Source organism: Perca flavescens, chromosome 24, assembly GCF_004354835.1.
Source record: "Perca flavescens isolate YP-PL-M2 chromosome 24, PFLA_1.0, whole genome shotgun sequence".
Taxonomy (NCBI): Eukaryota; Metazoa; Chordata; class Actinopteri; order Perciformes; family Percidae; genus Perca; species Perca flavescens.
In genome coordinates, this window is record NC_041354.1 from 231,815 (window position 1) to 241,814 (window position 10,000).

Genomic DNA, 10,000 nt, shown 5'->3' on the forward strand with positions numbered 1-10,000 from the left:
GTATGTGAGGAGTACTCTGCAGGTTGTGTATGTGAGGAGTACTCTGCAGGTTGTGTATGTGAGGAGTACTCTGCAGGTTGTGTATGTGAAGAGTACTCTGCAGGTTGTGTATGTGCAGGTTGTACTCTGCAGGTTGTGTATGTGAAGAGTACTCTGCAGGTTGTGTATGTGAAGAGTACTCTGCAGGTTGTGTATGTGAGGAGCACTCTGCAGGTTGTGTATGTGAAGAGTACTCTGCAGGTTGTGTATGTGAGGAGGACTCTGCAGGTTGTGTCGTGCAGGTCTGCAGGTTGAGTATGAGGAGTACTCTGCAGGTTGTGTATGTGAAGAGTACTCTGCAGGTTGTGTATGTGACGAGTACTCTGCAGGTTGTGTATGTGAGGAGTACTCTGCAGGTTGTGTATGTGAAGAGTACTCTGCAGGTTGTGTATGTGAAGAGTACTTTGCAGGTTGTGTATGTGAAGAGTACTTTGCAGGTTGTGTATGTGAAGAGTACTCTGCAGGTTGCGTATGTGAGGAGTACTCTGCAGGTTGCGTATGTGAGGAGTACTCTGCAGGTTGAGTATGTGAGGAGTACTCTGCAGGTTGTGTACGTGAGGAGTACTCTGCAGGTTGAGTACGTGAGGAGTACTCTGCAGGTTGAGTACGTGAGGAGTACTCTGCAGGTTGAGTACGTGAGGAGTACTCTGCAGGTTGAGTACGTGAGGAGTACTCTGCAGGTTGTGTATGTGAGGAGTACTCTGCAGGTTGAGTACGTGAGGAGTACTCTGCAGGTTGAGTACGTGAGGAGTACTCTGCAGGTTGAGTACGTGAGGAGTACTCTGCAGGTTGTGTATGTGAGGAGTACTCTGCAGGTTGAGTACGTGAGGAGTACTCTGCAGGTTGTGTATGTGAGGAGTACTCTGCAGGTTGAGTACGTGAGGAGTACTCTGCAGGTTGAGTACGTGAGGAGTACTCTGCAGGTTGAGTACGTGAGGAGTACTCTGCAGGTTGAGTATGTGAGGAGTACTCTGCAGGTTGAGTATGTGACAGACAGTATATCAGCAGTGAACACGTTCTCGTTTGACTTGATATATATATATGTGTCAATGCTTGCCGTTCGTCTACAGAATAGCTCTTCCGCCGTTCGTCATGGCGTTCATAATTCGCGGGAGTAGAGTGTGATGTCACGTGCAAAGGGTCTATAGTATAAGAACAGTTTCAAAATAAGAGCATGGTTGTAAAGTTATAGTATAAGAACAGTTTCAAAATAAGAGCACGGTTGTTTAAACTAATGTCATGTTTAAGTATACATAAATACATATTTCTCAGTAATGAAACGTAAAGTATTATACGTTCCCGTGTTGGGTCTGATGAAACCAAACTTTATTTAAACCGAGGAGACTTACGGCCATCTTGAAGTCTTGGTCTGTGATGTCGTTGAGGTTGATCGTGACGTTGTAATACGCCCCGAACACCGCCGTCTCCAACGCCTTCGCCGCCACCTGCAAACACAAACTGAACATTAAAACTTTTAAACTTTTATCTGGAAAATAACAAAAATTTTAGAACTTTTTCTCAAGTTTGGTGTCCTGGAAGTTATGATTATTTAACCTTTTCAGTGTGTGTTTGTCTGTGCGTGTGTGTGTGTGTAAATATTTGTGTGTGTGTCTGTGTGTGTGGGTCTGGCTGTCTGTGTGTGTGTATATTTATGTGTATGTCTGTGTGGGTCTCTGTCTGTCTGTGTGTCAATTTGTGTGTGTGTGTCTGTGTCTGTGTGTGTTTCTATGTGTGTTTGTCTCTTTGTGTGTGTTTCTATGTGTGTGTGTGTGTGTGTCTATGTGTGTGTGTGTGTCTCTGTCTGTCTCTTTGTGTGTGTGCGTGTCTATGTGTATGTGTCTATGTGTGTGTGTCTGTGTGTGTCTGTGTTTCTTTCTGTGTGTGTTTCTGTGTGTGTCTGTGTGTGTGTGTGTGTCTATGTGTGTTTGTTTCTATGTGTGTGTGTGTCTCTTTGTGTGTGTGTGTGTGTCTCTGTCTGTCTCTTTGTGTGTGTGCGTGTCTATGTGTATGTGTCTATGTGTGTTTGTGTTTCTTTCTGTGTGTGTCTGTGTTTGTGTGTGTGTGTGTGTGTGTGTGTTTGTTTCTGTGTGTGTCTGTGTGTGTTTGTTTCTGTGTGTGTGTGTGTGTGTGTGTGTGTGTGTGTGTGTGTGTGTTACCTGAGCGTCCGACTTGCAGGCGATGTTGCCGTTGACGACCATTTCTTTAAGCGGCGCCCAGAGGACATTGACCCTCTCGGCCAGAGCCAACGGCACGCTTACCGCTCGCTGCAGACCAGCCTGCATCATCACCTCTCTCCTGAACACACACACACACACACACACACACACACACACACACACACACACACACACACACACACACACACACAGACAGACAGACACACACACACACACACACACACACACACACACACAGACACACACACACACAGATAGACAGACACACACACACACACACACACACACACACAGATAGACAGACACACACACACACACACACACACACACACACACACACACACAGACAGACAGACACACACGTTATATATATTATAGAGATTATATACTCTATTATATACTATATACATAACATCATATATATATATATATATATATATATATATATATATATATATATATATATATATATATATATATATATATATATATATATATATATATATATATATATATATATATATATATATATATATATATATACTGTATATAACAGCACCTCTTTATTTCCTCTGCTGAGGTCTTGGCATCTTCAGCGCTGCCTGAAACAGAAACTGTGGTTATAACCTCTCAGTCAGCAGAAGAAGAAGAAGAGCTGGGGCGTACCATTCAGTCAGTATTAGTAGTAGTAGAAGAAGAGTTGGACCATACCATGTAGCTGTTAAAGGCGGTGGAGTCGGCGTCCACCATGTTTAGGAGCTCTTTCGCCGCCTGGTGGAACGGAGGAATCAGGCGCCGCATCACTCCGTCCAGATGGTCAAACTGGCGCTTCCCGTAGGTCATCTGACCCACCATGGCGCCCAGCGCCGCGCCCTGCAGACACACACAGCAGTCGCCACGGTAACCGTCAACGGCAGCCGGCAGCGAGGGGCTTAATCACCACCAAACACCACGGTGACTTTCAGCGTGAACGCACGTTTAAAATAATCCCAAAACTGAAAATGTAAAACCTACCCATGAAATGAATATTGGGATCAGCTAATGGCCAGTAGGGCTAGCTAACATTAGCTGGCCAGTATGGCTAGTTAACGTTACTTGAGACTTGAGACTCTAGCTCAGAGACTTGTGAGGTTTTTGTGTGTTGGACTTTGTGTTTGTGTCAGTATGTGTGTTGGTTACCATAGCAGCAACGGCAGCAGAAACCGATCCTCCGCCAGGAGCCGCCGTGCGAGCGCCAACGCTCTGAACGAACTGCTGCAGAGAGAGAGACACCAGACGGCTGTCGTCCCCAGACTGCACCATGTACCTGCACAGGTAACACAGGAAACCTTTACTACCTTATCTTTAACTAAAGAGAGAGAGAGACACCAGACGGCTGTCATCATCGGACTGCACCATGTACCTGCACAGGTAACACAGGAAACCTTTACTACTTTATCTTCTTTATCTTTAACCAAAGACAGAGAGAGACACCAGACGGCTGTCGTCCTCAGACTGCACCACGTACCTGCACAGGCAGTGTTGGGAAGGATACTTTAAAGATGTATTACATTACAGAATACATGCCCAAAACTGTAATTTGTAAAGTATTGCTGAATACGTTACTCAGATTGAGTAACGTATTCTGAATACTGGGATTACACAAATTGATCAACATTGAATTGCATTTTGTAAGTGTAGGAATGCGGCCATCACATCCATCTTACTAAACAGGCTTCTTTTGATGTGTTCTTCTGTTCCAACTGGCTGAATGTGTACCTGAACAAGCTTGTTGTATTTGTAGCCCCGACCTGCATGCTACAAAAATCTAAGTGCAGTCTAAGCTACCATGAGCTAATTTTAGCTAACATTAGCTAGCATTTCAAACGGGGCTAGTCAGTCTTTCAACAGCTCTGGAGCTAGTAAATCAGCACATAGGATAATGTAAAGTTGCACGTCAACTAAGCAGGAACCTGATACAAATATAAAAGAGCAAGGTGACCAGTAAGACTACAGCAGACGACTACCCTTGGCTAATTAAACAAAATCATTTATTTTAAGATGCTTCTTCAGGTTGGAGGTGGACTAATTTGGAGCTGAAAGGAGGCTGGTTGCTGGCAAGCAGAGGCTGCACTGCACAGTTATATTTCATTCTCCCTGTTCTTTCTTTAATGTGAAATGCTGTTGGAATTTTCAAGATAGAAAGCATTCCTGCCCTGGCTCTGTTGTGCCGGTTCCGACTCCATCACTGAAAAAAATCTCTCTCTCAGTGATCACACAAATGGGTCATTTTTTTCGTTTTCATATTGGGGCTTCTGGGAGTTGCCTTAATTTATTCAAAGAGTGAATAAACTCGTGAAACAGAGAAGTATCGTCATGTAATCCATTGATTTCAACTATGTAACTGTATTCTAAATACCAACTATTTAAATTGTAACTGTAACGGAATACAGTCAATGATAATTTTTATTCTGAGTACGTAACGTTGTTACTTGGATTCCGTTACTCCCCAACACTGTGCACAGGTAACAGGAAACACAGAAAACCTTTACTACTTTATCTTATTTATCTTTAACTAAAGAGAGAGAGAGAGAGAGACCACCAGACAGCTGTTGTCCCCAGACTGCACCAGGTACCTGCACAGGTAACACAGAACCTTTATCTTCTATAACTCCTTTAACTATAAAGCCTGGACCTGTGTCAGAGCTCCACCCAGTGGTCAAACACAGACCTGCGTATCATGCAGCGCGCTTTAGAAACCAAACACAGCTACATCCTAAATACTCACTCTATGATTCTGTCCTTGGGGTTGAATGGGCCGAGAGAGTCCAGGCCCAGTTTACTGATCACCTGACGACACAAACACATCTTCAGCATTTCAAGTTCAACCTGTTTTATATATAATATATCATACAATATAAGAGGCTGGTGTCTGACCAGGCGGACTTTGTGCTCCTCTTCCAGGATGAAGAGCCCGCTCTCTGGATGAAGAAGTCGGCCGAGTCCATGACGGCTTTCAGAGGAATCAGACCCACAATCTGAGAGCCCACAACTGGCAGCTTCAGCTCCTGAACACACAGACATTATGGGTTATTAAATCTAGACTAAACTACCATACTGGTACAAACATCATACAATATGATATGATACAACCGGCAGCTTCAACTCCTAAACAATATGTTGACCTCCCTGTTTAAACAATCATATGGTGAAGGTACAGTATATAAGGTCTGACCTCTGACCTGTTTATATATCAGTATCATATGGTGATGGTAGGTACAGTATATAAGGTCTGACCTCTGACCTGTTTATATATCAGTATCATATGGTGATGGTAGGGTAGGTACAGTATATAAGGTCTGACCTCTGACCTGTTTATATATCAGTATCATATGGTGATGGGTAGGTACAGTATATAAGGTCTGACCTCTGACCTGTTTATATATCAGTATCATATGGTGATGGTAGGGTAGGTACAGTATATAAGGTCTGATCTCTGACCTGTTTATATATCAGTATCATATGGTGATGGGTTAGGTCAGGTGACCTCTGACCTGTTTATATATCAGTATCATATGGTGATGGGTTAGGTCAGGTGACCTCTGACCTGTGCGATGCTGCAGATCTCCTGGTGCACCGTGTGGAGGGGGGTCAGCTCGTAGTCCAGGATGTTGGTGGACACCTGGGCCATGTTGGACTCGTCCAGGTACCAGCCCATCCCCTGCACCTTCTGCAGACGCCCCGGCTGAGACAGGGACACAGAGACATACAGGGGTTACTAACAGTCTGGAGATGCCCCAGAGACAGGGACACAGAGACACAGACACAGAGACATACAGAGACAGAGAGACAGAGACACAGGGACACAGAGAGACAGACACAGAGACATACAGAGACAGAGAGACAAAAGACATGACCAAAAAAGATGAAGCTAACCTGTGTCTTCCCGCCGCCCTGCTCCCTGATGTCCAGCGCGATGCGGTGCGCCTGCTCCTTGGTGCCGATCACGTTCACGTTGAAGGCGATCAGGAACTTACGAGCACCGGTTACCGTGGCGCCCCACGATGGCACGAACTCCGCCGGGCCGAAGTCAGGGGACCAATCAGCAAGCTTCAACTAGAGGACAGGAAGAAGGCAACATGTTGGAGACAACAGTATAAACATTTTGGATGTTTTTGTAAGACTTTTATTGTGAAACTCTGACAGAGAGTTGAGATGAACAGGGAGATGCCCAAAAACAGGGAAATAAACCGGCCAAAAAGTGAAAAAAAATAAGTGATTAAAACGTCGGAAAAAGCTCAAAGAACGTTCCAAAAAAAAGTTGGAAAAAGCGAAAAAATAAAATAAAAAATGAAACAAACATAGTTTCAAAAGAAGTGATTAAAAGGTTGTAAAAAGTGTCAAAAAACATTGAAGAAAAGACCCCCAAAAAAGTTGGAAAAAGCAACAAACATCTGATAATTGACTAAAAAGCGGCAAAAATACCGTCAAAGTGAACAATGTTTAATAACGTCTCACGAAATCTGCAGACGCACATTCTAACCCTCCTGATTAATTTGCCCCTTTTTCAACGTTTTTTTATATCAGAAAGTTGGGTTTCTTAACCAAATTGCCCAAAAATAACTTTGAAGCATTATGTACGTTGTAGGGAACCCATATAACAATCATCACAGGTACAATTAATGATCACTTTCATTGAATCGAACAGTCTAAAGACTAAAGTTTGACATAAACCAGTCTGTTATTCACTCAACATCCTCTGATATTAACTATTAGGCAAAATAATGCATCAGTTCAGCTTTTTCTAACTCAAAAATTAAGTATAATGTCATTTAAATTAGGTTTAATGACCATGAATTATATATAGCGTTGAAAAAACTTCATTTTCAATTTTGACCCATTTTCAAAAAGTTTCTTTATCAGAAATCTGGGTTTCTTTCAACCAAATTGTCCAAAAAACACTCTTCACAAGTTACATATATGATCAGTTCACTACTATAATTGAATTTGGGAGTTTTAGTCAATTTTAATAGCATTGGAAGAAAAAACAATTGATAGAAGAACACTGAAAAAAAGTGAGAAAAATGTTGAAAAAAGTGACAGAAAGTTGAAAAAAATGTAAAAAAGTTACAAAAAGTTACAAAAAAGTTGAAAAAAGTGACAAAAATGTCAAAAATTTGAAAAATATTTTGAAAAAGTAACAAAAATGTCACAAAAGAGAAAATGTTTTGAAAAAAGTGACAAAAATTTCAAAAAAGCATAAAAAAATTTGGGAAGACCCCACCAAATCTTCAAAAGCCTCAGAAAAAGTCAACAAACGTTCATCGTTGGGAAAGCCACAAAAATCGCGAAAAAAACTATGAAAGTTTTTCATTTAAAATTTTGACCCAGAAAAAGAAGAAGTTGCAGGTGGACACGAGGCGTTAGACTAAACTCAAAATGTTAAAACGACTTTCAAACATCTGCAGATTCAGTTTGGTTTCTTGGCCTCCATTTCCCATAATGCAGCAGCGGATGTCTGCGCCTCACCTTGTCAGGTAAAGCTTCATACTCTCCAGCTCGGACAGACGGGAGATTTCTCCTGGTTTCTCTCCGTGCTGCTTCTCCGCACAGATACACTGTGGAGAAATAACAGCACGATTAGCCACAATGCTAACGTAGCTCTATATGATCTGTAGTCCCTGATGGGATCTGTAGTCATAGATGGGATCTGTAGTCATAGATGGGAACTGTAGTCATATATGGGAACTGTAGACATAGATGGGATCTGTAGTCATATATGGGATCTGTAGTCATAGACGGGATCTGTAGTCATAGATGGGATCTGTAGTCATAGATGGGATCTGTAGTCATAGATGGGATCTGTAGTCATAGATGGGATCTGTAGTCAGTCAGATGGGATCTGTAGACATAGATGGGAACTGTAGTCACTGATGGGATCTGTAGTCATAGATGGGATCTGTAGTCATAGATGGGATCTGTAGTCATAGATGGGAACTGTAGTCACTGATGGGATCTGTAGTCATAGATGGGATCTGTAGTCATAGATGGGAACTGTAGTCACTGATGGGATCTGTAGTCATAGATGGGATCTGTAGTCATAGATGGGATCTGTAGTCATAGATGGGAACTGTAGTCACTGATGGGATCTGTAGTCATAGATGGGATCTGTAGTCATAGATGGGATCTGTAGTCATAGATGGGAACTGTAGTCACTGATGGGATCTGTAGTCACAGATGGGATCTGTAGTCATAGATGGGATCTGCAGTCACTGATGGGATCTGTAGTCATAGATGGGATCTGTAGTCATAGATGGGAACTGTAGTCACTGATGGGATCTGTAGTCATAGATGGGATCTGTGCTCATAGATGGGATCTGTAGTCCTAGATGGGATCTGTAGTCACTGATGGGATCTGGAGTCATAGATGGGATCTGTAGTCATAGATGGGAACTGTAGTCATAGATGGGATCTGTAGTCATAGATGGGAACTGTAGTCACTGATGGGATCTGTATCATAGGGGATCTGTAGTCATAGATGGGATCTGTAGTCACTGATGGGATCTGTAACATAGATGGGATCTGTAGTCATAGATGGGAACTGTAGTCATAGATGGGATCTGTAGACATAAACAATCTGTAGACATAGAAAATCTGTAGTCATAGATGGGCTCTGTAGTCATAGATGGGAACTGTAGTCAATAAATCTGTAGTCATAGATGGGATCTGTTGATAGACATTTCTGTAGTCATAGATGGGATCTGTAGTCATTCTGTAGTCATAGATGGGATCTGTAAACATAGACATTGTAACATTTCATAAAATGATCTGTAGACATCTTCTGTAGTCATAGATGGGAACTGTAGTCATAGATGGGCTCTTCAGTCATTCAAACTGTAGTCACTGATGGGATCTGTAGTCATAGATTTTAAAGTCATAGACGGGATCTGTAGTCATTGAGGTTTAGAAAATAGATGGGATCTGTAGTCATAGATGGGATCTGTGGTCATAGATGGGATCTGTAGTCATAGCTCTGTAGTCATAGATGGGATCTGTAGTCATAGATGGGATCTGTAGTCATAGACTGGATCTGTAGTCATAGATGGGATCTGTAGTCATAGATGGGATCTGTAGTCATAGACGGGATCTGTAGTCATAGATGGGATCTGTAGTCATAGACGGGATCTGTAGTCATAGATGGGATCTGTAGTTACTGATGGGATCTGTGGTCACAGATGGAATCTGTAGTCCTTGATGGGCCCATGGCGTCTCACCGGTGCAGCATCTCGGCCAGTCTCTGTCCGGTCCACCAACTGCTGTCCTCCATGGAGACGTTCTGGACTCTACTCCAGTGCTCCGGTCCGAGGATGCTCACCTGGACAGGAAACAGGAAACAGGAAACAGGTAACAGGAAACAGGTAACAGGAAACAGGGACAAACATGATGAAATAAAGGGCCAAAAATGGGGCAACAAAACCATGATTAATGAAGTGCAATAAAGATGTTGACACATTTTCAACTGCTAGCTACTCATTCATACGTTCACTGAGAAACTCCATTCAAACTTTAAAATGTTCCCCATCTTTCATACATTCAGCGTTGGTGTTCAACTTTCAAATCCCATTAGTACTTTTTAAATAATCAGTCTTCTTTGAGGTTTAGAAAAATACCTTTTGCCATTGTTACATTGGTTTGTATGGGATGGGATGCTCAGCCTCAGAGGGCAGGGCCCAACAAGGCAGAAGCTAAGTTCTCTTTACCTTGTGCTACCATCCACAGTTTTAACTCTTCATACATTCCATCAA

At 42.5% G+C, this 10,000-nt stretch overlaps 1 protein-coding gene across 1 annotated transcript in view; it reads right to left on the reverse strand.

Annotated features, from left to right (window-relative positions):
* The window catches only part of LOC114551241 (formimidoyltransferase-cyclodeaminase-like), a 14,975-nt gene that overhangs the window by 3,033 nt on the left and 1,942 nt on the right, over nt 1–10,000 (reverse strand). Inside the window, 14 exon segments of the mRNA XM_028572411.1 lie at nt 1,376–1,484; nt 2,196–2,334; nt 2,776–2,797; nt 2,800–2,818; nt 2,928–3,089; nt 3,396–3,522; nt 4,984–5,045; nt 5,133–5,173; nt 5,176–5,263; nt 5,803–5,940; nt 6,132–6,311; nt 7,725–7,813; nt 8,798–8,832; nt 9,543–9,570. Coding sequence (XP_028428212.1) covers nt 1,376–1,484; nt 2,196–2,334; nt 2,776–2,797; nt 2,800–2,818; nt 2,928–3,089; nt 3,396–3,522; nt 4,984–5,045; nt 5,133–5,173; nt 5,176–5,263; nt 5,803–5,940; nt 6,132–6,311; nt 7,725–7,813; nt 8,798–8,832; nt 9,543–9,570 — 1,239 coding nt within the window.